Source organism: Anopheles arabiensis, chromosome 2 (genome assembly GCF_016920715.1).
Source record: "Anopheles arabiensis isolate DONGOLA chromosome 2, AaraD3, whole genome shotgun sequence".
Classification (NCBI taxonomy): domain Eukaryota; kingdom Metazoa; phylum Arthropoda; class Insecta; order Diptera; family Culicidae; genus Anopheles; species Anopheles arabiensis.
The window spans coordinates 7,784,600-7,812,422 of record NC_053517.1 but is presented as its reverse complement, the minus strand read 5'-3'; the positions used below and the strand labels follow the sequence as shown (position 1 = coordinate 7,812,422).

Genomic DNA, 27,823 nt, shown 5'->3' with positions numbered 1-27,823 from the left:
CCGAGCAGAGAGGACGTACCATAAATGTACATCAGTGTAGACACATTGTACAAAACACTCATCGAGACATCGAGAGGTGCGACGGTTACGTGCCCGGTATGCGTTGCGAGCAAAGCAGCACGACTTTATCTCACCATCCAGGATGCATTTATTGTGCGGAAAGCTTGCACCGAATCCCGCAGGGTCTCGACGTTACCATTGGTGATAGATGGAGCCAACACAGGACGAAGCAAAGCGGAAGGTGGTCGAGCATGGATGTTGTTGTTTTGTGTACGTGCAGGTGTTCCCGTTGAAAATTATTACCAAGTGACAAATTGTGCTGCCATTATCAGGTTGAGCTTGCCTACCCCATGATGGGTCCTTGGCCGGTCGGCCGGTCAAGCGTGGTGGTTGGCAGACGTCACCCAGGCCCAGCTGTCATTTGTCATAATGCGTCCGATGTTATCACGTTCAACATCACTTTCCTTAAATCACTACTAATTTCATTAGAGCTTCCAATCGCATCCATCGTCCAGCGGGCCCGGGGTCGTTCGTGTGGCCCGCCGTCCTGTGCTCGATCCCGTCGTCGTCGGTAGCACCCTGGGAGGGGGAAAAGATAGCCTGACGGACTGACGATAGCAGAATATCACCGAATTGTAGTCACTGTTGGACTTCCACTGAAAGAGCATCAGTCCGCCACCCCTACCGCCACTTCCGGTGTCCAGGCAGCTTCGGGCATGATTTATGATTATTTCTAGCGGGGAAGCGAAAAGCCACCGGCAGCCTGCAGCATCACCCAACCACACATTCCAACCATCCAGACGCTAGCCGCCCGTCTGTCCGAGAGCTCGGGTTCATGTGGCCTTATGGACGTCATCATCTGTAATGATGGTGGCAGGCGCCGCCTCCAAGGCATGTGGCGTCCTTTCAGCCGAATGTCAGTGTCATATCATGGTTGATTCATATCAGCGAAAATTGCTCAATTTTTGTGATGCTACTGCTTCCAGGGCTTGCTTTTTCGCGGTAGTGTTTTCGACGCCTGCTTCGTAGCCGTTTTCTTCCCGAAGCCATACCGTTTCCCGAGGAATCAAAGTCCTGGGCGATACCGATAGCGGCTAGCTGCCGAACCTTCTCCCGTGTTTATTTTTCCTCTTATGTTTTTGAGAGATCACAGCAAACACTTCTGGGGGCTAGCCTTCTTCTTCGTGCTTGAGAAGCATACTTACGCACACCAACACACTTACACACCCACATATACATAGAAACACGTGACGGGCATGCAGCTCTTCAAACGGCACGTGTACAGCTCAGATTACATTATGTTCGGTTTAAGCTGCGGTGGCCGCGACGGATAGACATACCGTCGTTGGCGCTGGTGTGAAAGAAGCTTCGTTACCATGCAAACCATGGGGATCCTACCTGCGATAAGATTGAAATTCAAGCATTTCAACTTGATGACTTTCCACGCCCGGCCAAAGCGTGATGATAAAGTTGACGTAAACAGCACAAGGCTGCTGGCTTGGTAATGCCGGTAAATCTTTGGCGGTAGTTAAAGCTGTAGGAAATTGTAATGATGCTACAAGGGCATGTTAGGAGAGCAGGAACTCACTTGGCTTCTTCTACCGGTTCGCCCTTACACGACAAAAATAATTGGTACTCGTGTAAATGATCCACCGGTAGCATTATTTTCAATTTCCGTCTCTACTTACGCTCGTTGCAGCGAGGACTTTGACGAAGGATTTAATATGCATACAGTGTCAAATGCTATACGGTGCTGTGTTGCAATAAGCTGTTCAGTTGCTAGGATGTAAAATGAGTTCCACAGTAAATGGAAGATATAAAAATTTCCACTGAAAAGATTTTCCCAGAAAACCAATTAAGTAATTGAATTTACAGCAGTATTCCTGGTTTGATAAAACCACGCTACATTTTCTTTCTTCTTTCTTTCCATTTCAGGTGAGTGTTTTTGTGTGGCGCAAATTAACAACGGGTGGTGCTAGCGACTAATGGGGTAAACCCTCTTTACACATAAGTTTAAATGTGTTTGAGATGACACAATATACAATGTAGGATATTACAAAACGCTAAGTAATAGCACAGGAACAGGTATTCCTCTTCAATTTGTTGCTCTTCAAGACATGAAACGGTTTATTCCTCACAGTAAATTGCCTTGTTGTGGCCACATACATTTAAAACCCCCAACACGTTCGTACACGTTGATATCTGTTGCTCTCTGAAGCGTTATCGCACTGGCCAGAAAAATAAAGGCACAATGTTAGTGGGTTGATCAATTAAAAACAATTTCACGCCTACCGAACATTTCCGCACTGGGAGTATTCGCCGCCCAAAACCGGCACGGCAATAGGTGACCGAGTGAGTGATTTATCATTGGCCACCGCAACCTCCTGCCTCTCACCAACGCACAACCAGTTGCTGGGCGCCGGATTCTTCCGCTTTGCGGTGGTTCACAGTTGGAAAAGCTTTTTCAATACATATCCATGGATTTATCGTATCGATTGTGAAATATTCCTGCGGCGTGTCGATGACACAACGTAGAAAGAAAAAAAACAACACAAATAAAAATAAAAGAAACAGACAAACCCACTAACAATCAACCCAAACTGGATGACCGGGACGCGATTGGTGGATATGGATCGGTGGAGCCGACGGAACAAAAAAAGAGATCCCTCCCGTCCACATCGGTTTTCCATTCGGCATCAATTTTTATTGTCCACCAGCGTTCTGTCAACAGCGATAAAACCACTCCACTCCGGGTGGAGATTGTTAAAAATTGTTGCTGCTAGGATGTTGTCCACACAAAAATGGGATGCGGTGAGGAAATGCATTGGGTGTGAAAACAAAAACCAGTCACACACATGCAGAGTGGAAACGAGAAAATGAAAACCACAGTCTCAATGGTATGCAACGGCTCTGGAGAATGCAATGAAGAGAGCGGATAGATGATTCGGACACTTTTTTTATTGGGGAAAACAACCACTCATGGATGTTTCTGGGCGTTCACTGCCATTGCAATTTCATTCAAAATATATCTTTTTGCAATTTTTCCTCATCAGTCTGAAATGGATGAGGGGTTTGTTTTCATTTTTCAGCAGCAAAATAACAAGTGACAGAACTCATTTGAATACACTACTTAAATTTCGAGCATATTTGGAAATTGCAGTTCATTCAGTTCAGTGACAATTAGCCGAAAAAGTAACATAATCTCAACCTTGGATGGTTACTTTTACTTTGAAATAATTTCATTCATAATTATCAGTTAAATTAGTGATAATAATTAGATTCGTTGGAATTTCAAGTAAAGAAAAAGTTCAATTCACTGCACATAATGTTATATATACTGTGCTGAAAAAACGCTACATATCATTGATGATTCGTAACACAGAAATTGTTATCCACCATGTATGACCACTTGGATACACTGGAGCCGCATGACTGCAAGCTTCTGTTTAGAACCGAAGGACCGAAAAAATAATTACCTCGAGTCACACGAAATAGTATGTACCGAGCTACAAGGGTATGTTATGAGAGCAGGAACTCACTTGGCTTCTTCTACCGGTTCACAGTACCCTTACACGACAAAAATAATTGGCACTCGTGAAAATGATCCACCTGTAGCATTATTTTCAATTTCCGTCTCTACTTACGCTCGTTGCAGCGAGGACTTTGACGAAGGATTTAATATGCATACAGTGTCAAATGCTATACGGTGCTGCGTTGCAATAAGCTGTTCCGTTGCTAGGATGTAAAATGAGTTCCGCAGTAAATGGAAGTTATAAAAAATTCCACTGAAAAGACTTGCCTAGAAAACCAATTAAATAATTGAATTTACAGCAGTATTCCTGGTTTCATAAAACCACGCTACATTTTCTTTCTTCTTTTTTCCATTTAAGGTGAGTGTTTTTGTGCGACGCAAAATAACGCATAAGTGTAAATGTGTTTGAGATGACACAATATTCAATGTAAGATATTACTCAATGTTAAGTGACTGCAAGATGACTGTAATGACTGCAAGCTTCTGTTTCGAACCGTAGGACCGAAAAAATAATTACCTCGAGTCACACGAAATAGTATGTAACGAGCTACAAGGGTATGTTAGGAGAGCAGGAACTCACTTGGCTTCTTCTACCGGTTCACGGTACCCTTACACGACAAAAATAATTGGTACTCGTGAAAATGATCCACCAGTAGCATTATTTTCAATTTCCGTCTCTATTTATGCTCGTTGCAGCGAGGACTTTGACGAAGGATTTAATATGCATACAGTGTCAAATGCTATACGGTGCTGCGTTGCAATAAGCTGTTCCGTTGCTAGGATGTAAAATGAGTTCCGCAGTAAATGGAAGTTATAAAAAATTCCACTGAAAAGACTTGCCTAGAAAACCAATTAAATAATTGAATTTACAGCAGTATTCCTGGTTTCATAAAACCACGCTACATTTTCTTTCTTCTTTTTTCCATTTAAGGTGAGTGTTTTTGTGCGACGCAAAATAACGCATAAGTGTAAATGTGTTTGAGATGACACAATATTCAATGTAAGATATTACTCAATGTTAAGTGACTGCAAGATGACTGTAATGACTGCAAGCTTCTGTTTCGAACCGTAGGACCGAAAAAATAATTACCTCGAGTCACACGAAATAGTATGTAACGAGCTACAAGGGTATGTTAGGAGAGCAGGAACTCACTTGGCTTCTTCTACCGGTTCACGGTACCCTTACACGACAAAAATAATTGGTACTCGTGAAAATGATCCACCAGTAGCATTATTTTCAATTTCCGTCTCTATTTATGCTCGTTGCAGCGAGGACTTTGACGAAGGATTTAATATGCATACAGTGTCAAATGCTATACGGTGCTGCGTTGCAATAAGCTGTTCCGTTGCTAGGATGTAAAATGAGTTCCGCAGTAAATGGAAGTTATAAAAAATTCCACTGAAAAGACTTGCCTAGAAAACCAATTAAATAATTGAATTTACAGCAGTATTCCTGGTTTCATAAAACCACGCTACATTTTCTTTCTTCTTTTTTCCATTTAAGGTGAGTGTTTTTGTGCGACGCAAAATAACGCATAAGTGTAAATGTGTTTGAGATGACACAATATTCAATGTAAGATATTACTCAATGTTAAGTGACTGCAAGATGACTGTAATGACTGCAAGCTTCTGTTTCGAACCGTAGGACCGAAAAAATAATTACCTCGAGTCACACGAAATAGTATGTAACGAGCTACAAGGGTATGTTAGGAGAGCAGGAACTCACTTGGCTTCTTCTACCGGTTCACGGTACCCTTACACGACAAAAATAATTGGTACTCGTGAAAATGATCCACCAGTAGCATTATTTTCAATTTCCGTCTCTATTTATGCTCGTTGAAGCGAGGACTTTAACGAAGGATTTAATATGAATACAGTGTCAAATGAAACACTGTGCTGTGTTGCAATAGGCTGTTCCGTTGCTAGGATGTAAAATGAGTTCCGGAGTAAATGGAACATATAAAAAAATTCACTGAAAAGACTTGCTCAGAAAACTTAGATAATTGAATTGACAGCAGTATTTCTGGTTTGATAAAACCACGCTACATTTTCTTTCTTCTTTCTTTCCATTTCTGGTGAGTGTGTTTGTGTGGCGCAAATTAACAACTCTTTACGCATAAGTGTAAATGTGTTTGAGATGACACAATATTCAATGTAAGATATTACTCAATGTTAAGTGACTGCAAGATGACTGTAATGACTGCAAGCTTCTGTTTCGAACCGTAGGACCGAAAAAATAATTACCTCGAGTCACACGAAATAGTATGTAACGAGCAACAAGGGTATGTTATGAGAGCAGGAACTCACTTGGCTTCTTCTTCTGGTTCACGGTACCCTTACACGACAAAAATAATTGGCACTCGTGAAAATGATCCACCTGTAGCATTATTTTCAATTTCCGTCTCTACTTATGCTTAGTTTAGCGAGGATTTTTACGACGGATTGAATATGAATACAGTGTCAAATGAAATAGTGTTTTTGTGCGACACAAATTAACGCATAAGTGTAAATGTGTTTGAGATGACACAATATACAATGTAGGATATTACTCAATGCTAAGTGACTGCAAGATGACTGCAATGACTGCAAGCTTCTGTTTCGAACCGAAGGACCGAACCGAGAACCGAAGCAAGAAGTACAGTACAGATACATCCAAGCTTCGTATCGTACGTCTCAAACAATCAATAGCTTTTGTCTGCACAGGACATGACAATCGGAAGCAATTGAAACGGTAGCGTAAAAAAGGTTCGCCCGTACTAGCACTATTCCGCTCTTTCTTCCTCACTTATGCCTAACACCTAAACTTTGGCACTTTAGCGTTCGAAAGTTGATCTGCATAATGAGGATTGCATAGGCTAATCGAATAATCGTCGTTATGGACTTGATTTGAATTTCTAAAAGAGCACTCACACAAATTGTTAGGTTATTTGGAGTGACAAGGTTATATTTTCTGACAATTATATTTTTATTGCAACTTTATTGCAGTCGGCCTAGCAACTGGGTTCAGCTGCACACCAAACTGATTACTTATTTATATATTTTTTACTCCATAAACTCATCTTATTTTCGGTAGTCAGCTACAAAGACCCGGAAGATTCACGACGAGCTTATTCTCTTGTGGCTTTCTTTATTGGCACTGACCGACAACGGAAGCCACTCGGTAAACCAGCATATCCCTCAAGGGGACGTGCTATCGCCATTGTATCGTAGATACCCTGCAGTTGTTATTTCATTTCCGTTCTCCACGAGTAAAAAATAATAGATTCCTTCACGGTTCTCACACAGACGTGCTTGTGTGAAGGTGTATTGCACTTTGAGCACCATACTACTCCAAGAGAGACGTTTTGGAGCCATTCTTCGTCACGTTCGTGATATTTCACTGGCCACTTTCAACCGTCCTCGCTTGTAGTGAGCGAAACCGAGAGCCAGAGAACGATTGCCTCGGGTGTTTTCTTCGTGCACAAAATTTTAAGGCAACGCTGCTTGCATGCAGTGTCTTTCTACGCTATAGCACACAAAAAAAACTCTCACCCAAGAAGGGGATTTTCCTAAAGGATACTTCAAAATGCTGAAGCCTCCACCGACCGTAGAAACGCAGGGACAAAAAGGGGTTTAAGATTGAACACTTAAAAATTCATTTTTATCACAAATGCGACAACTGCTCAATAGACGGATGAAACTGGCGGTGTAGGTATGAGCACTTGGCGAATTGTTCGAAATCGTAGTGCTTTAATCCGGTGGGAAATACAAGAAAGGGGTACATTGAATTGAAAGGATTAGCAATCACAAAACCTCTGTTGATTAAAGTGCTGCTTTTGGCAGAACAGAGACACAACAACTGACCTGACCTCAAACAGGGAGCGCTTTAAATCTTCCTGAAGGGGCAGGATTATCGCTAAAGTGTTTGTTGCTACGGATGGTGACCTGCTTTTATGCGCCGTAGTTGATTGATGTTTTGTGTTTGCTCGCTTGGGTGGATATTATTGGAAACCTGTTGGTGTCTTGATGGGATCGTACGAAGCAGAAAGATCCATTTCCAGCCTGAGTAAGACCCGGTATGTTTGGAGTGTAAACAACTGGTGTTGCCACAAGAGAAATACCTCCCAATGTTCTCCCTGTCCCAAAAGTATGCCTCAACCAGCCTTACTGTGTATTGTTTAATCCATCAAAACAAAAACAAAACAAAAAAAAAAACTGTTTCACGTAAAGTGTTGATTGTTCGTCGACGTGATGAGAAATATTGACATAGCCATCTTCCCTCCGGAACTTTGATCCACATTGCTGGAACCGGGTCTGGAAGGATTATGCAAATTGCCTTTTAATAAATAAATTTCATTTGCCTACACAACTCATCGACCCAGTGGTCCACCTGCCAGATGCTGAGGTAAAATGTATCAGCTTTATCAACGCACTTTTACAAAACCGACTAGAACCGGTCCAGCGTACCTTAGTAGTGTATTGCACAACAGGAAGAAAGAGATAGAAGGGGCAAAAAAATACTAGGCTGAAGGGATTTAGTTAATATTAATTGAAAAGCTCTTTCGGTTCAATCCGATGGACAGATAAAAGGGTTTCGTTTAGCAGAAAGGCAAAATCCCAGGAAGCAGGAGCGTTTTATTTCAGAAAATCCCTGCAGAACATCTCCAACCAGGACCGCTCGGAGGGAAATCACTTCCAGGTGAGTTGAAATTAGTTATAGTTCCACGCTAGATTGCAGCCAGATTTTCAGATGCAGCAAGCTCCCTACTGCACCGGGCACGTAATCGTAATCAGATTTGCCAGACGCTCTTGAAAGACATAAACGAGCAAGGCGGAAGAGCATTTCTCCCGAGAATATCGACATGCAGTGAACGTTATGCTCGATTGTAATTGCCGCATGTTGCCGGGGAAACGTTATGCAGTTAAGAATTATTCTAATAGACAGGCTCTTTTGAACTTTCCTCAACCTGATTGGATGATACAACGATCTACTAGCTGATTGGTGCAGGCAAGCGTACGTGCGCTCGTATTCCAGCAAACAAATTTCATTTTCATCCGAAATTCACTCCAAATATTCTGCTTCATCGTGTACGGAATTAAACTTTGTTGTTCGTGGAGATTTCCCGCCCAATTGCTTGGGTACAAGTTTTAGCGACAGGAATTCTATACACGTTTGAAAGTTGTTTTTCTTTTTGGTAGGATTAACATGAGAAACAGTATCGCTAAATAAACTATTTAGTGTATTTTCGGGTAACCACTGATTATGGTTGCGCCTCGAGAAATATGCTTCTTTTGCCAGAGCGCGATCGATCGCTTATCCTGTGATTGAAATCTTGATACAACCGTTTCTTGTATACGTTCCGACAGTGGAAATATAAATAGAAAGAAAAGAGAGAGAGAGAGAGCGAGAGAGCGAGAGAGAAAAAATAGAGAAGATATAAAAGGAGAAAAAACTGAATATATTAAATCCTCCATGATAATGAAAATGTTTCAGGCATATGAAGCTGTGGATACATTCAATAATGTGATTTTCGCATTCCGATCGTTCGACCCCATGTACCGTGCGCCCCAAAGTCTCGGCCCGGCATTACTAATCCAATGGGATTCTGGTCTGGTCGTTCCGAGAGTAGATTGAAGCATCCGATAGGTCCCATACACACTAGAAAGGAATTCTATGGTAGGTGGAATCTATGCAGTCTTGGGTAGTTGAGCGAGGACTAAATGTTCAAAACTCTCTGCATGAACGTCCGCACTAGAGCAGTTGTATGGAACGGGGAGGAAGGCTCGATTGGCCAGCCACATAAACCGAAGTGCCAAGCAACCAAGGCCAGTGATGCGAGCAGTAAGAGAGTGTTCGTCCTTGCAGAAATTCGATAGCCACATTGTGACTTTCGTACCAAGTGTCAGGGGAAGGGTCAGTAGAGAGGACGAAAAGTTTTGAGCTTGCTGCTAGAGCATCCATATTTCCTGCCCACGCACCCTTGAGCACCGACCCCGTACACCTCTCTGCGTCCTTAGAGTTTCTGATTATTTCCGCCTATCGATCGGATCAATTCTCCCGATTGAAGAAAACCGGAAGTGACGCTAGAGTAGTCGATGACAGAAGAAGCCTTGCCTCAGGCTGTTTCGCATGCTCGAAGGTTGCCAAGCGAGACGGTAGGTCATGGAGATGGAGGAGAGAGTAGTGTGTCGGGACTGTCTTCCTTACCCATCTCGGTAAGCCGAAAACCTACACGTGGGGAAAGTATTTATACGGAGAAGATAATTCAATTTCAAAACTTAATTTATCTAACAACCGCCAGTCGGCGATGTCGTCGTCATCGTCGAAGGACGTACCGGAAGCTCCCAGCAGGAATTGAAGCCTCCGGATTCTGGCTAGATACAGAATCGTCGTGTACGGCGGACAGTTGAAGTGGGATTTTTGGAGAAGATGAGACCGATTTCTCCGCATAGGCCACCAATTTTCGGACCTAGCGGCATCCATTGACATACTAATCTTCTAAATCGTGAATGTGTGTGTAAGGGAGGGAAGGGTGAATTTGCTGGTTACTCTGAGTGTTCTCATCTTCGTGAGATTGCTGTCTTCCAACCCGAGAACCATTTGTTTTCTATTACCGGCTACTGTGTGCGGTGGCGGTTTTGTGCACTTGTGTATGCCTGTATGTGTGGCGGGGCGCTAAATTGGGTGCCGCCTAATGAATAGAGTGCCAAAATGCCCCCAGGGCGTTCAAATAATCTACTCCAATCGGCAATCGGGGAATTTGTACCGTGAGGAGATGATTTGTTTCTCCTGGTTTTGCTATGTGGGATAGCGATAAGGTGAATAATAGATGATTCATACAAGGGAAGAGTAAAAGAGAAAGTTTGTTTGTGTGTAGTTGTATGTATGTTTGCTGATAAACTTCGATGAGATGATATGACATATTAATTCGTCTCCAATTTTCAATAACGATAATGGCCTTTAACGCTAATTCGATGTCGTGGTACATTAAGCTATCGCAACAGAAACAAGTTTTTGAGTACTATTTGTTATTGATATTAATTAAGTTTAATGTTTTTTTACACAAATAACTCCAATAGCACAGCTAAATTTGTCGTTCACAAACAAACATAACATCAGCGATTAAAAACAATTGCCAAGTGTGATAAGAGTTGAAAAAGTTTCATTTACCTAGAGCGTGTTTGATGTTTTAGTCTCTTCGCGGACTTGTACCAGCATTGAATGTTTCCCTGTTTCGAAATGGTTTTGTTTCATTCGACCAACTCTAAACTGGTGGTAAGGACAAACTGTTCAACAAACGAGCACCGTGCTGTAATTTAATTGTCGTCACGAGAGCACCAAGCCCTCTACCAGGGGCCGATGTTTAGGGATGAAATTGTTTTTTAATTATCCAGCGGGAGTAGTTTCTGCTGTTCCAAGGGAAGCATAGTAGGGCACAACTTTTCGGAAACTAGATAGCACGGCACGCCATGGTACAGAGGGAAAGAAAAGTTGGTGTAGTTTTTCCGGAAAATTCGTTTTACGATCGAACATTGGAAGACTTTGAACATGGAAACTATTCAAACAAACACTTTTCATACCTGACTGACTGGTCCTTTTGATCCAAGTTTTAGATCTAATTGTTAAAACATTATTTGAAGGTGAGTGGAAAAATTGGAGTAAGTTCACTGTATTTTTCCAATCATACAGGAACTCAAAGGCAATCCTATTTTAATTATACCCTGTTAGTTCCGCCCCACTCTGATTTCGAAAAGCGCGTTCATTCTTTAATTGATTATTTAAACAAACGTCACAGGGCATAACGCATTACCGTGGCAGGTCGACACATCATCATCAATCCTTCAGTGAGACGTTAATGGACGGTATATTGAGTCACTTTTAATAACATTTCTCTGCGGCCTGGGTGAAGTTGAATGGCAGATGTTATTCGATTTGACACAATAGCCGTGCGTCAAAGAGCAATCGTGTCGTTTTGGAAGAAATTCAATTAGTTTTAAAATTTCAACCCATTTGACGAACCCCAGGTTGGCACGGTTCACCACCGACACACGCGATGGCAATCGACACCGGGAATGTGTTGGTCGCCATGTCGAACCCAACCGAATAATCCATTCGAGGCACGATTGCAGTGCCCATCGATTTATAGCACCCGTTCGTGGCAGGATCAATGTGGCGCGGGGCTCAAACACATGACGCTTTCGCGGCCGTGGTCTGAAATTGATGCCGGAAATGAAGTAGCTGTCAACGTGCTTCCCAGTGTTTCGATCATGCACTGGGAAGGGTTCCATTATTGTACGAACAAAGAGACAAAGGAGTCGTTGGCCAGCTTGGAAGTAGGCCCAGACCGAGGGTCCACAAGCTGTCCGCCATGTCAAACGCCGAAAGCGGGTGTGGCTCAATGCCGGGGAAGGTTGTTCTACTCCACGAGACCTTAGCGCAAGAAGTTCACATATGAGCGACAGTCCCACGATAAGTGGGCTTCTTCCCTCGCTCGGGATAATCATTCCCAAGGACCAATCGAGCCTACAACCGGTTCGAGCTCGACTTCATCAGCATCATCCGTCAGGTGGCGACAACGACGACCGCATTGTTCCAGACGCGGTCCGAGGGCGCGATGGAATCTGATTTACAACGCCAGTCTCGTCCGAATTTATCAGCGGCTTTGAGGCTCTGCCGTCGAACACAGTGCGTGACACTGTTCCAGCTGACTGACTGGCGGTGATGACGACGTGGTACAACAATACCCACCACCAGCGCAAAAGCAAAGATCGATTTGCCAAATTTCGGGCGATGGAACAGAAGTGTATGGAGCGTCATGAAACTTCTTGACACTGGGACAATAAATAATAAATCGCTCCCTGCCCGCTACCCGCCCGAGGGTTCTAGCGCGTACAGGGTTCATCGTTGACGCGTTCGTGTGCAGCATGTAGCCAGGTTGTCTTTCATCCTCCTGTCCGGGTCGCGGGTGATAAAGGAGCGCTGCCGAAGTGATAGACAAGCGATGGAAAGCAATCACGATCGCATAATGACGCGTAATGATATCGTATGAAAACGTAATTACGTCAAATCTGTCAATTTGTTTTGATTAATGCGTGTTTCTATTGTCAGCTGGCGGTGAACAGGATTTGCATAGCAAGTTTCAATCTTGCAGGGGCGTGGTAGTGCCGTTGTTTGTGTGCAATAAATATGTCAAGTAACAGAATTCGTTGAAGGCTGGAAAGAAGAGAGGTATATCTCTGTGAAGCAAACCGATCGCTTGCATCGGTAAATCGACTATCGACTAGACTGACACATTGTTTGCCACCCGTTGCACTACACTGAATAGAACTGAGCCGATTTATGATTACAACTAAACGGTGCAAGTTGATAGAAACATTTCATTTTTTCGCTCTTAGGTTAACTCGTTTGGTTTACTTTCCGCCTCAAACCGGATGTTTTCATTCCTGTTTTCAGTCAATTAATTAAAATTGTCAGACACGCTACAGATGCTGCTCCGTTGTGTCCGATGGGACAAGTTGTGCTCTTGCTGCACATCAACGTCATCCCTGTGCCGCGAACCATCTACACTGGTTACACCCAGCATGTAGAATTCAGCGAAAAATATGAATCCAACGCTGAACCGACACGAAACAACAGGCGCTGGTCGGGATACGGGAAGCAGTGCACACCAGAGACTCCCTAGAGCAATAGCTGTTCCGTTTCAAATTCAATTTTTAATTAAAATTAGAACACGGGTTACACCACACTAACAGTTGCAGTCCAGCTTCAGCGCAGCTAGTAGTTGTAGCCCACGGGTAGCTAAAGCAGCAGTAGCAAGGAAGCGTTTAATATTTTTTTCCCTCCGAGCTGGATTTTCCTCTTTCCGTTACCATGGCCATTACCACCACAATGGTTCGCTGTTGTCAGTGAGGGTGAATAATTTTTCCCTTGCGATGACCCAATGCTCGCTTGCACTGACGGGCGATCTTCACTGCAGTTGACCACGGTAATTGCCGGGTTTGGTGCACGGTGCTGGAAGACATGCAGTTATAAACGAACCCCCATAATTATGAACTCACACTTTTTTTTGGGAAGGTTTTTCGTTAGGTTATTCGTTTAGGTCTTCTATTCGGCGTACCGCTCGACCCTCAGGTATTGTCTGACGTGCTGGTAACGTTGTCAGTGGCAGGAGCGGTAATACTTTTAATTTTCCTTGCAACACTCGAGGACTTGTCGGAATGGTTGAATTTACCTTTTTTATTCTGAATGTGGCTACGCTGCTTTCCGGATTTGATAGGAGAATGCAGCGCATCTGCTTGCCAAGCCGTTTTAGGAAGGGATGACTAGCTTAAATTCTTTCTAAATAGAACGTGCCGTAAATTCTGTAGGCAGCATTAAACAAAGCAGATTCATATATTGATGAGCAAATTAAAACCAGAATGTCCATTCTCACGTGTCACTGAAGCACAAATGCAGTAATTGTGTACGTATTACTTTTTTCCTGTGAAATATACACTTGTAATAGTTTTTTAGAGCTTAGGCACGATGGAAAATTTGCTTCATAATTAAATATAAACATGAATGCGATAATTATTTGAGTTAATCATGAGTTAATCATCTGAACGGAACAACAAACAATAATATGAACATGAAATAATTGTTCGGTAAAAACTTCAGTGCTGCTAGTGCGTAATATTTTCATTAACATCAATACGATTTATTGCAATAGTGACCATTCCGAAATACCTTCTGTTTTTTTCGCGAATATATAACCGTTTAAATATTTTCTACCAAAAGCGTTTGAAAATTTGCGTTTGAAGTGAATATAATTCCTGACATAGTGAATGCTTATTGTGTGTTATTTAACGATTCATTTAATTGATGCGATGTTTTTGATCGACAGATATACCAATTCATGTCTGCCGTCGACATGTAGCAAGGGATGGAATATCATTTTATTTGATTTCAATTTACCGTTTTTAATTAATGCACTTACGCTTGGTTACGCTTTTTGAGGTGTGACAATTTGATCATGCGTACAGTGACACGGAGCCAACACAGCAAGAGCGACAAATAACACCATTGGGTTGATAATGTAGTTTGTTCTTTTCAAAGAAAAAAGGAACTTTTGTGTAGAGCTTTCATTAGCATGCCTTCGAGCATCAAACGTCGAAGAGCATTAATTATTAAATTATTATGAGCAGTAGTCACTACCGCACTTGTACTTCACTTTATTTTCTTATGGTTGTGTTACATATTTAATTAAATATCAAAAAGATAGTGAAATAAATCTGTGAAAATATCAGCCATCAAGTATGAAATGTAATTTCAGCATAAAGCAAATGTAATACCCAAATTGTTTCACCTTCTTTCTCATTCTCAAACCGCACAATACGACGATTGGATTGAGCCTTCGCCCCCTCGCCAGTATGACACACTCGCAGCAAATGGATGCATACACAATTGACACAAAATTGAAACAAAAAGTAATTAAGGGTCCCGTGTGGGATAAAGGTCATCTATGGCCCCGGAAACTGGTGTACGTTCAGGGCGTTCCGATTGCACGACACGCTGTGCCGCATGTTTATTACATTTTATGCAGCCGAAGCAGATGGCCATCAGATGGTGCCGCACAGGAGATGAATGGGCATGCATGTTATATTTGCTTGCTTGCTCTATGTTAGTCAGGCTTTGGCATCGATAAATATTCCTCGCTGCCCATGCAGTGGCACCATCGATTGGACCCAACGCCGCTGGAGCAGTCAAATGATTTGGCTAATAATATTCCGCTCCGTAGTGTCGCAACCCAGCACACAAAGAACATTCCTCGCGGTCACCATCATTGTCGGGGTGCGCTACAGCTGAATACGTCATCGGCGGGTGCAGCTCGCTGATCAATTCTCACGATGATCCATTACCCGCGGATTGGATTTCCTGTGCGCTATGCTTCGCTCCGGCTCGGGATCTAGCGGAAAATTGTCTTCCAGCGCTTACATGGTTTATGGTGCGTTGGAACTCGATGAAGGGTAATGGGAAAAGGGGGAAAGCCGCATAAAAAAACAGAATGAAATAGGATTATTTAGTACCTCGCCTTCGTTCTTGTCCGCACTGTGCACGCGCTGGTAATCTCGTTTCGCGTAGATGGACAGGACCAGACATTGGCCTGTCGACCGAGTCACCGCGGCGAGCGTTATTTGATACTTATTCGCCCAAATTGCCCGTACTGCGACAGTGCGGCGGTAGGTAATCCTGAGTGGGTGTTGTCTGAAGTAGCTACATGTCCTTCAGCACAATCATCATGGGCACGATCGATAGCATGCGGTCAATGTCACCAAGCCAAGCCGTTAGCCGAAAGCTGGGTTTATGCAATCGAACCATGCTGATGCGCGATTGCATCAATCTTAATAAAAGATTGGCGCGTGCTAAATGATTGCTGACGCAGCTGATGCATCCAGGCTCCATTGTCCCTGTCCTCCACTACTACCACCGAAGCAGTCCCAGTGCTGTGAATGAGCGTGTTTAATTAATTTTTATTTATCATCAACACTTGCGGTACAACGGGCCCCACCGTTGGTTGTGTGCAACTGTGCGATATGCAAATAGTTGACAGCTGACAGCGACCGACGGGGTGTGCACAATGCGAAGCGTTTCACAAGTTGCATCGACACTCAATTGAATTGTTCCTCTGCGAGCGTGCTCAATCCGGCTGATTTGTAAGCGGTTGATAGGCGGAGATCGACCATCTCCCAAGGGGAAGCAGTTTGGGGCAGTTTGACTTTCGCACCTCAAACCCCACACTGACGCTGTGGCCGCTGATGACACCTACTTTCCGGGAAACCGGGGCGCGAAAACGATGAGGCTGATGATTGGTAAAATATTGTTTTGACACATATATGTACGGGCGCTTACTGAGTGTATGGCGCTCGTTAGGGAAGCGCAGCATATGCACCGCTTAAATACATTAATCACAATTTATGTGTATGCTGAGCCGCTGGTGGCCAAGACATTGCATTCGCTGCAGAGGCACAGTATGTGCAAGCGGTTCGGTGCTTTGTGTCTTCGCTCACTAACGCAATTATTGTTCACACGTCTCGCCAATCATGCCCCGGTTGGGGAGTGCAGACACAGTGGTTCAATAATTAAGCCATGAAGCTCTCAGCTTCCCAGAAAACAGTTCGGGCAATTGTGAGCTGATGTGGTTTTACCCAGTAGCGTTGGGTGTTTCATTATTACTCTCCTGGCTGTCAGCTTTGGGGCGAGAGCTTTGGTGATGCTGTGAGCGATGATACGGGCAAGAGTCGACCGTTTAACGGGTTGTTATGATATTTATGAACAATGTACGAACAACAATGTAAATTAAATGGAATTATGTGTCCTGCCGGGGAACTAATGCATGTAAACGTGTGTCTTTAGTGAACAGGTCTACTAAACCGAGAGTTGGAATTTGCTTATGTATGAATTTGTACTTAATTTAAAGAGATCTTCAATGTGCGCCTTGCTTATGTATTTCTTTGCTGATGAATTTAAAAATCCAGTTAAATAAAACAGAAGTCCTGGATCATTGTAGATATCGAACAGGTTGGTAGGAGCGTAAAAGATAAATAAGAGAGTCATTGCCTGTTTAACAGCCACAACAATTGATTGGCGATAATCTGTACTAGCTCCAGTTGCTGAAGTGTTTTGCATAAAATTGGCTGAGGAATAACTTTTTCGTTTGATCAAACTATCTAATACAAAAGTTACAACAAAGCGTTTTGAAATCCTAAAACCACTAAACATTTAATTTAGAAGTTCACTTTTCGCTGTGTTCGACGCAATCTGCGTAATTTGTATAACCACCTCGCGATAAATCTTGCCCCAAGTGCATTGCCCTACTTTCGTTCGAATGAATGATTCTCTAACCGCTGGTCAATCTTTTACTTCCTTCTTCTTTCGCTTGCGCTACATCAGCACCCAGTCACTTCCCACTGCCTTCCCATCGCGAGCACTCGCTCAAAGTCATAGCCGGACTCGATAATTCACCGCTGCGGCACAAGAAATCACGCTGAGTCGGTCCGGGCTTAATCTGCAGCAAATGCAGGTCGGGCGCGCGATATTGCACCGCTGATGATGATGCACCGCTGCGGCATTCATTTGTCATGGTGCGATGCAAAACCCCCAGTCCCAGGCGGATGGATGCACATTTGCGGTGTGCTTCCTTATTGCTTTTCAAATGGCTCAAAGGCTATCGGCCCCGGCCCGGCCGCTCGATGTCAAGTGAAACGATAAGCCTCGCGGAGGGGTTAGGACGCGTCGTTCGCTAGTGACGATGGATCGGCATTAAGGAAAGATCCGGTACGCGTCGGTGTGTTGCTGTCATAGTACACGTGTTTGTGTGAGTGTGTACTATGATTTCGACCGGAGCTCTAGCGGTGCAGCCGGCAAGCAATGCATTTGGTTGTATATGCTCCGCGAGCAAGAGATTACGCTAGCGACACTTGCCACGCTTAGTTGCCTGTCACAGACTGTTTACGATCGGATCAACGCTGTGTGCTAATTAAGAGCATGCATCCGCTACCTGGTATAGGTTTCCGATTCAAGAACGTCGTATGCAGATGGGAATGCAGGTAATTTCAAAACAGGATGATACGTAAATCATTGAAAAGAGGAACTAAGGGAACACGAAAGGCAATGTGGCGGAAAAAATGCGTTGTTTCATTACCATGAGAGAAAAAAACATAGAACGATCAATGCCAATTTAAATCAGACAGCGGTACAAATTACACCAAGCAACAAATCTTGCCATTCGCCCTTCTTTGCACTCAACGAACAGTGGAACGGAGCGTTGTACGGAATACCTTTGCCTTTTTCCGCTCGTAAATACTCTCTCTCCCAAGAGAAAGTAGCTGTCTCTGCATACAAAAAAAAGTAAAATTTGTAGGCCACAATATCGTTTGTACACCAAACATGGGTTGAAAAGTCGCTCTAACCCTCGAATCGAGCCAAATTAACTTTCTCGCTGTTAATCACGGTGTTGTAATGGGGGGAAACAGATCCTACCTCCAAAAGCTTCATCAACCGGAAACGAGCCTTTGATTACAATTTTTCCAATCAGATTGAAAACAGACAGAAGTTGAAACCTTTTCCACGCGAAAAAAAAACTCCCTATACCTAGCATAGAAATTACCTGCCCAAGAATTTCCATCCCTTACCAACAAATGCACCCCGCACAAGGCATCCCCTTCCCGTCAGAAAGGACTATTTACTGCTCGAAAAGGTAAAGTTTCCGCCAGCATCCGCCAGCTAATCAGTGTTGACTCGTGTCGAGTCAGGTGAAATAAGAGATGAAATAAATTCACTGCTTTCAAATAGCCGGGAAATGGTGGTGAGAAACGAAAGGGGTTGGTTTTCTCAAAACAATACAAGAATAGGGGAGCAACGAGCGAGCGAGCGAGAGAGCAGTGAAGAAACACCTCAGCACCAGCAAAAACAAAAAAACAAACAAACATGAATTACAAGCTTTTCGATCGCAAATTGCAAACGAAAAAAGGGTTCGCTGTAATTAATCTGCCCGAACCTGCAATCCCTGTCCCCGTTCCACCCGTGCGAGCGAAGCATAGAAAGTCATTTGCGCAATTGGAATTCTTGCTGCTTTGGCAAAAGTTTTCGATACCGATTGCTTGTATTGTTTGCTCGGCATTTCGGGTGCGCCAGCAGTAAAGAGAGCGCAAATTTTAATTATGTGCCTTGACCTGGGCACGGGTATGACGGGTATGAAACTAATTTCTGATGGTTTGCAAAATTCGGCACATTGCGGCTGGGCAGACAGTCAGCCAAAATGACAACAAACTGAACTCGAACATAATTTGTCAAAAAATCCAACTGGCGTGCGCTTTGATGACACTTTACAATCGCTTTCCAGCACGAAAGTTACATTCATAACGCATAACGAGCGTGCGGGCCCGATTGAATGTTGCCATTTCAATGTAATGTAATGGCCTATCATTTGTCCCACCGTACCGTACTGCGCCATAACGGTAATGACGTAGCACCTTTTTATTCCACCGCCAAAATGTCACGTTCCTTCCTGTGGCGGTGTTTAGGGGCGCGTGGCCGCATGACGCACGGAGCGTTTGCTTGCGAAATGCGACGAAAACATCCCGGAAAGGTCACCACATTTTGTGCGCGAAGCATGGGGCTTCCTCAATGAAGCTCATCAACATTCAGAACAAAAACCGATCGTTATCCTTCTCAACAAAAACAGCAGCGCCAACTGGCATGCCGGGGAAGCTGGTATTTCCGGCTGAATTTCTTCCAATCGATACCGGTCCATTTTGGGGACTTTTTTCCGGGAAAATAGAAGGTTAAAGGGAGGAAAAGGAATCCATGGATGGGGCAAGGAAAGTTTTGCAAAAATAAGATCCCCGGTCCCGGAATGCGATATTGAGTGAGACTGTGAAGAAGCCGATTGGAATCGATCCCGGATGTCTTCCATGGGAGCGAGTGTTGGAAGCGCTACAGACAATAACAAAAAAGAAAGGGTGGAATTTGGTGCGCTGCAGGCAGGCGGAGTGGCTGCTGCCGGAAGCGGGAACGTAAAGCCGAGGAAACAAATAGCTTCCGGCTCGTTCGATGCGCTCCTCAGCTCGTCAAAAAGGCGGTGATAAAATATTCTTTTCTTCCGTCACCCCTCTTTCGTCTACCCAAACTAGCAGGTCCTACCGACCGCGCAACGGGCTACAAGCTGGCAAAAATTTGATTTTCCTCTTGCGCCATTCAATCATACCCGCCTGCTCTCGGCTCGTTCCCGGAAACTAGGTCAACGGAATAGGCGTCTGCTTTCTCTTGCTCTGTGCCTCTGCCCGGAGCTGCTCAATTCATCGCTCCCGGTGGCTTATGATCGCCCATTTTTTGTTGCACAAAACTACGCCACAAACACCGCGCCACTGCACGGCTCCGGCCCGTAATGGGATCATGCGCATCCAGCGGCGCCAGTGAAACGGGGACAAAATGTTAAATGAATCAAATTTACACCAATTATGCGACCATCATCATTCGTCATCGGACGCGCCTGAAATGCTCGGCCGTGGAAGTGCGAAATGGCACCACAACTGCTCTAGCCGCGCATCAGTCCAGCCAACTGGAGCGGCTGGAGTGTCAGTTAAGGTGCATGAGATTCTTCCCTTTCGTTGGAAAGAATATAAAATGTTGTAGTGGGGGGTTTTGCAGAAAATAATTAAATTTAATTTGAAGTTTTTATTGTCCAATGCGTCAACGTTTTATGTGCGATTTTGTACGTCTGTAGGCTGAAAAAGAGGAGCATTAGGCGTAAAACTAAAGCTGAGGAGTTTGTTGTGTCCCAACAAATAAGATGTTTTTTTTACAGTTTTTGGAGTGTAGTCCTGGATTTTGTTGTATTCGACGTTGTGAGTTTTTTGGCACCAACAGGAGTTAGCTGGTTCTTAAATACAGCATATCAAATTATGTTGATAAGCAATCTCAGATCAAACTTTTGTCACCAACGCAAATTGTGAATCAGATTAAGCCTTAGCGTTTGCCTAAACCTAAACACCAGCGGGTTGTTGTAAAAGATGAACTGGATTTAAAGTTTTTCAAATTTTTTCAAAGAATATGTATGTCACATCAATCAGAATATTGTTGGAATGGTTTGATTTGAATGATTAAAAGCCATGTACTGTTTGATAGGCTTTATCAGATCGCTGTATCACCACTTCTGTTACAATCCTGGATAAAGTAACATGAATTCTTTATTGGATTTTCACACAACAATCAGTAGATTATCAACCTAATAAAAAGCCACTGAGAGATAAAAACTAAATCCGTCACGCACGGGAAGCACAGTCAAGCAGTGCATGATTGATGAGCCTACGGTGGGAACTATCCCATCTGTCCGTGTGCACCATGCGCACACAAAAACAAAACAAAAATCAAACAAACCGTGCACTACATCCAGCAAGCGATTAAAACGCACAAACAGATCACAGCGGGTAAACCTCATCCCCAAAAACACTTAGTATGCTAGTTCCAGCAAGCAATCATTCCCACTCGAAACAGCACACCCAGCCAGTATAATTTGATTCTCATGAATGTGTTAGTAAGCACGGTGCGGGGGCATTATATCCCCATCCCGATCACCGGCAGCTAATGATGGAAATCAGTTTGTTTTTCGGTGTTTGTTCCTGTAGTGTCAGCAAACCCCTTTTTAACCTGTGTCGCGTGACACAGCTTTTCGAAATCGTGATTGTAACCCATTTGCTGGACACCCCTCTGTTCAAACCAACCGATTCTTTCGAGGGGCACAAAACCGGGATCAAAGGTTGTGTTGTACCCGTCGCATAGGTGACTAATCATCATGCCACCATCAACCGTCAATTTAACCGCCCTCCACTAATGATTTACCCGTTTTGTTTTTTCCCTTTTTCTCCTTCGGTACAGGTGTTGGGAATCATGCCCGGTTCAACTATCGTTTCAGCGTGACTCACCAGGGCAGAGCCTCGGAAGCAGTGTGAACGGGAAAACCATCATGGACGGTTAAAGAACAACGCTTTAGAGCGAGCCAAGAATTTCAAATCTTACCCAAACGCTTGCGCGAACAGTAAACAGTGTAAAAGATCGGCACGCTGTGTGTTTCGTGCTACACCGGGAAGCGTCATTAGCAACAGTTTTAATAGCCAACGAAACGGGCAGGAACCAACATTCGTGCGCACGTTCCGTGCCGTACCTTAATTAGCGGCGTGTGAGCTTGATAGAAGCGCAAGGGGGACTCCATCGGTTTCCTCGGTTTTCGCGGGCCGAGGAAAGTGCGTAAGATCGTCGGCATCCGTTCAGACCGTCCCCTGCTCTAAACGCGCACCGAAATGTTCCCGGCAGCTGTTCCGTTTTTATGGTTCACGACATCGTTCCGCGATCACCGTTCCCGCGTTCGTCGCCGGTGTGCTGGCGGTCCCACGTTCGTTGGGCGATAGTGTGTGTGTGCGTGTGTGTGTGTGTGAAGATGCATCCGACAAAGTGACGTATGGGGTGTTCCGTGAAAAATGCATTCGCTCCAGAAGCAGCAGTGTGTCCCACGGGGGCCGGTTTCGTTAGTGTACACATAAATTAAATTAGTGCATAATATCAAACGGATCCAATACGCAGAGCGGAGTGCGAAGAGCATAGGATCGTAAATAAAAGAATCTCGTTAGTAAAAGTGCATGTGTGCGTGTGTGTGTCTGTGTTGTGGTAAGTGAAAATGATGCTGTGTGTGGTGCTGGTAGAATTTTCACACCGCTAAACGGGCAGTCAAAATCCTCCGCCAGCGAGCAGATGTGAGCGATAAAGTGGAAAAATAGTTCGGAAAATTTCGAAAGATCAAAGTGTTGGAGAAAAGCGTGTCACGTTCGCGCGCGCGCGCGCTCTCGCAAGTTCCCAAGGGAGAAGGTGACAAGGGTTCGGCATTAAGTGATTTACTTCGCACTCTACTCCCCCGGGGGAGGTTTTACTCCCCCCCTTAGTTTCGTGCCCACCCAAAACCAGTGAAGCAACACGAAGCGAAACGTTACTAGAAGAAAGGGCAGAAGGAATAATAATGTCGCACGCCGAGCGGGATGCAACGGGCGGCTCGTTAAAATCCGATCCATCACGGTTAAAGATGTATCGATGTCACAAGCGGCTCGATTTACAGCAGCAGCATCACAAATGCAAAAGCTACCGAAGAACGTTACGGCCCGATCGGGCTGCGCTTGAACCGACCGTGGAGTCTTCCAGTGGTAGTGTCGACGGTGACGGTCGACGGTGGCAGTGTCGCCGGCAGCGACCGGTGCAACCCGATCCGGTGTGGCCACTGTGCCCGAGCAGTAGCAGCAGCGCCAGCACCAGCAGCAATCCCACCGTTGGCCGACTCTGCCCGGGGCGGCACATCTCGGCGCAGCTATTTTGGACCGCCGTCCTGCTGCTGTGCGCTGGATTTTGTACAAAGACCGGATGTGACGATACAGAGCAGTTCCAGAAAAACAGTAAGTAGTTGGCAACCATTTCCCAACCACACTCCACAGGCACAGACATGTGCGACCGATCGGGATTGCAATGCGCCGCCGCCGTGCTCGCAGGCATTCGTGGAATGTCAATGTCTTTCAATGACATCCGAGCAGAGGGAAAGGAAATCGAAAGGCATAGGTATTTCGATCGGATCGGAAAATGGGATCACCCCGCGCCTCGCGGAGGGCACGGTGACTTTCCATCCGAAACGACATGGTGCGGCAGGAGGAGTCAAGCGAGAAGGATTTATGGGCCGCTTCATTTTCTGGCCCCTTTTGCTTTGAATGTTTGGAAATCTTATGCGCCAAAAAAGATCCCTTATTCCGGTCCCTCGCAACACATTACGGGGGGGAGCGGTAGTATCTGCGCTTGAACGGGGTTCGCACATTGAAATCTGATGATCAACGTATCGACGACATTCCAACAAGAGTTCAATTAAATTTGGAAATATCCCCCCGGTTAGCCCGCAAACAAGAATCGGGAACGGGAACAATATCCAATTGCAAATGGGGGAATTAGGTTTTCCTTTTTTGCAAGCCTTTTTATTTCTTGCCTTCCGTTGTTATTGACATTGGCATTTGGGTGCAGGAATCCCACCCTGATGGAGGGGCAGGGAGACACAGTGTACCTAACGGACAAGCAAAAAAAATAAAAAAGGGTGGGGATGACGAGTAGTAAATGAATTCTGCACCGTCTGTCACTCGGGTGCTCCGACATGTGCCAACGGCGCAGTCATCATTTGATTGATTTGACTGCCATTGATTTCGCACTTCGCCCACGGGGACCACTCTCTCTCTCTTTCACTCGCTTTCTCTTGCCCTCTTGCGCAATATACATCGGAAGCTTTTTGGGTTGTACTTTGTCGCCAGTCGCCCACCCGGGCCAGATCGGTGGAAAAGCTGGCTTGGCTTTTCCAAGAATCAATTTGTGCTCCGGGTGATGCGGCTCGAGACGCTGGTGAGGTGAATGAGATTTGCAAAACTGGCTGCTCCGGTAATGATGGAATTGTGCCTGGAAGGTATGTACATGGGGCGCACATGAAATGGCGTCAAAGGGGACCAAAAAAAAAAAACACCATACAAAAAACAGCCGAAAAATTACGATGCATTATACCGATCGTACGCTAATGTGGTGCGCCATCGAATAATGCCCGTTGCCAGAGCGCTTTTTGTGTATGTGTCATTTGGTACCATTAAAAAAGGGGCCGCAGCATGTTTTGTAACAAGCACACTGTTACACAATGCGGCCCCCATGACAAAAACTTTGGGGCAACTTTTCTTTGCTGCCAAACCTCGAGATAATGAGCATTTCCGCCAGCGCTTTCGGAAGGCTATCGGAAATGATATCGACTGAATGGTGTTTGATAACCTTTTTTATCCCGTGCGGTGACAGCTGTCAAACACAGAACGGCTAGCAGGCTCCGGTGACAGGTGACTGGTATGGAAATGTCCAAAAATTGCTAACCATTTCAATCACACACACACACATACGCTCTCTCGTTCTCTAGAAGGAAAGTCGTGTATAGTTTTTTATATATATATTTCCACCTCACTCGTTACGGTCAATGGAAAGAGCCCCACGTCCTGCTGGGAGGGGAAAACGAGTTGGATTCATAAATATGTAGATTTTGCTTTTCCAAAACATGCATACATACACACACAAACACGCATGAGCCGCACTCAAACGAGGATCTTGATTTCGATTTGGCCAGTTTATATATTAGACGCGGGCGGCCCCTTTTAGCCCCATCGGGAGGGCAACACAAACTGCGCGGCATAAATCTTTCTCTGCGCTATTTCTGTACCAAACTTCCGACAACAATTTAATGAGTTTTCGGTGCTCGTTTCGTGTACCCGTGTGCGCATCGTTCCACACACACACACATACTCACGCATGTTCCAACGGTCGCAGATGCTCTTCCACAAAGATCTTCCACATTTTAGCGTCGGTTTTGTGACGGAACCCGCTCGGAAGAAGCGGGCACACCTCCGATGTAAACAGTAAATCTAAGGTGCCGCTACATCAACCATTCCGCGCTCTCTTTCACCCCACCCTTGTGCTAGCTTAAATTGTGGCGTGGTTTTTGCGTGCGCGAGCAGCCAGAAACTTTATGATTTATGCCAACACATATGCCGGGAGCGTGCGAATCTTAACATTGAAATATTTTCCCGTGCCGCATGCTGTTCCACCGGGGCTCGTGCCATGTCTCTTTTTTTTGATGACTTCTTTTGCGCGCATTCGGTTAACATTCCTTGGACAGCTGGCAAACAACAGTGCGCTGGCGAGCGCAGTTTCCCCCCTCTCTAACATTACCGACGCAAAAAGTTAAACATAGCGTGCATAAGTGGGGTACAAAAATGGGGCGAAAAACGGGGCCAAAAATTTGCCGTGACTTTTCTGTATCTGCTGGCAAGTGTCTTTGGGGGTGTAAGTGGGTGCAGTGAGGCAAAGGTTTTAATGCTGCCGCGTGTGTGTGTTTTTGTCGGTTCTCCGTACAAATCTCGGGGAAATGACGGCCCTCGTAGTTGTAGGTGATGACATTACAGTGAAGACCAAGCGTTTCGTGTCACTTTTGGTGCTCTAGTTACCGCCGTGGATTGAGTTTAAGGCCGGACAACTGGTTAAACCACTGGAATTGGGTTGTTCTTGATGGCATGTGGTTTCTGCTCATTGAAGTTTTTTTTTCTCCAATAGATTTGGAGTCTCACATGTGTCGGTAGATCATTCCTTTTAATGCGCCCCGTAAAGCAAAGCCCAAAAAAAACTGCTGCAAGAATTCTACAGCGCCCCCAGCGCGTCATAAACATTGGCCCATTTAAAGTGATTGGTTTTTTGGCATTTGGTCAAAACTTTCCACCGTACGGCGGTTGGCCGCGCCCCAGCACGATGGGCTTTTAAATCGAGCACCTTGTTTGGCTGCCGCGTCGTAGCGGGCGCAGAAAAGGCGTCGGCGTACAGCATCCAACAAGAAGCTGTTGCTTACTGTGTCGGTGTAAAAGTTTATCCTTGCACAGCCGCCTTTCCACAGCGCTGCGGTGACGGAAGGACGGAAGGTTTGCATAATATCATCCGCCTCCTTCCTTTTCCTCCCTCTTCGCGATGGAGCCTTTTTCCGCGGCTTATGGATCGTGCATCAACAAAACAAAACAAAAAACAGATTTTCACAACCTACCTTACGGGAGCATGCAAGAAGGATGGAAGGTGGGCAAGAAATTGGAGCTAAATTTGTTGATCAATCTGGCCATGCGGTAAGAGCAAGGAGTAAAAGTTTCCCCACCGTGTTTCGAAGGCAGCAACAGAACGTTGGTGGCTTCGCCACGGCCTGGAAAACCACAGAACAGCCAGCTTAAATAATGAATGTTGCCGCTTTGCTAGCGTAGCCTCTGGGCCCACTCCCGCTCCAGTCCAGCTCGCGAGTTTATATTTTCACTCCGCAGGGGTGCTTTCCACGAGTTTCGCTGTACGTGTGAGTGTGTGTGTGTATGTTTGCACTTGCTGGCGTATATATTGGTCGGGCACGGTGGTTTGGCGAGTGGTTTCGTTGGTTGTTTAGTGCAGTTGGGTTTGGTTGATGTTTTTTACCTCTTCTTTGCCTCTGTCAGTGAACGCGATCCGCGAAGGAAGGGGTTTTTGCCATTGTTGGTGTTTTGATACACTTTACCAAAACCATGACCACCGGGAGAAGCGTTTTTTTTTCTCATTGGTTGAACTCTTCTGGGAAAACTCATCGTCCGGGCATGAACTATGAATATCGCATTATGTTTTTGCTGTCCTGAATTATGACACAAGCCTCATAATAATATTACGCTCCGCGAGAGGCCGAGGGTATCGTGTTTTCGGTAGCAAACCGCGCAACCTACTTGCTCGATTCTTTTGTTCGTGTTTTACGCGTGCATTTACGCGCTTGTCGGTGGTTGGTTTCTCTGTACCTTGCCATGGCAGCCAATGATGCTTTCCAGTTGCTGCTGTCGTCTTTTGTTGGCTGAAATGCATTGAACAGCCATAAAGCTTTACGCGGGTGAAATGAGTTGCTGTTGGAAAAGTTTCACTTGCCGGCAGATCAGAATGCTAGTAAACAAATGTTTGCAACGGCCGGATGTGGCGCACGGTTGGATACAAATTGTTAACAAATTTTAACAAAAAAAGGGCTGTCTAATTTGCAGTCCAATGTCGTGGGATTGAGCACAACACAATGAGCTGAAGCTGTCAGTTGTTGCTACATAAAATCTCAGCCCAAATTATACCAAGAACATGCTCCAAAGCAGTTCGCTAAAATATCCGATTCCCGGATGTTGGGATGTAGTTTAATGTACGGT

At 44.9% G+C, this 27,823-nt stretch overlaps 1 protein-coding gene across 4 annotated transcripts in view; it reads left to right on the top strand.

Moving 5' to 3' along the window:
* Positions 1–27,823, top strand: part of LOC120893371 (hemicentin-1) — a 124,401-nt gene that overhangs the window by 33,049 nt on the left and 63,529 nt on the right. For all 4 annotated transcript variants that reach the window (XM_040295197.1, XM_040295196.1, XM_040295199.1 and 1 more), the window contains one exon: positions 21,927–23,485. In XM_040295197.1, the coding sequence (XP_040151131.1) occupies positions 23,059–23,485 (427 nt within the window). In that variant the 5' untranslated portion in view covers positions 21,927–23,058. The remainder of the gene's footprint in view (positions 1–21,926; positions 23,486–27,823) is intronic.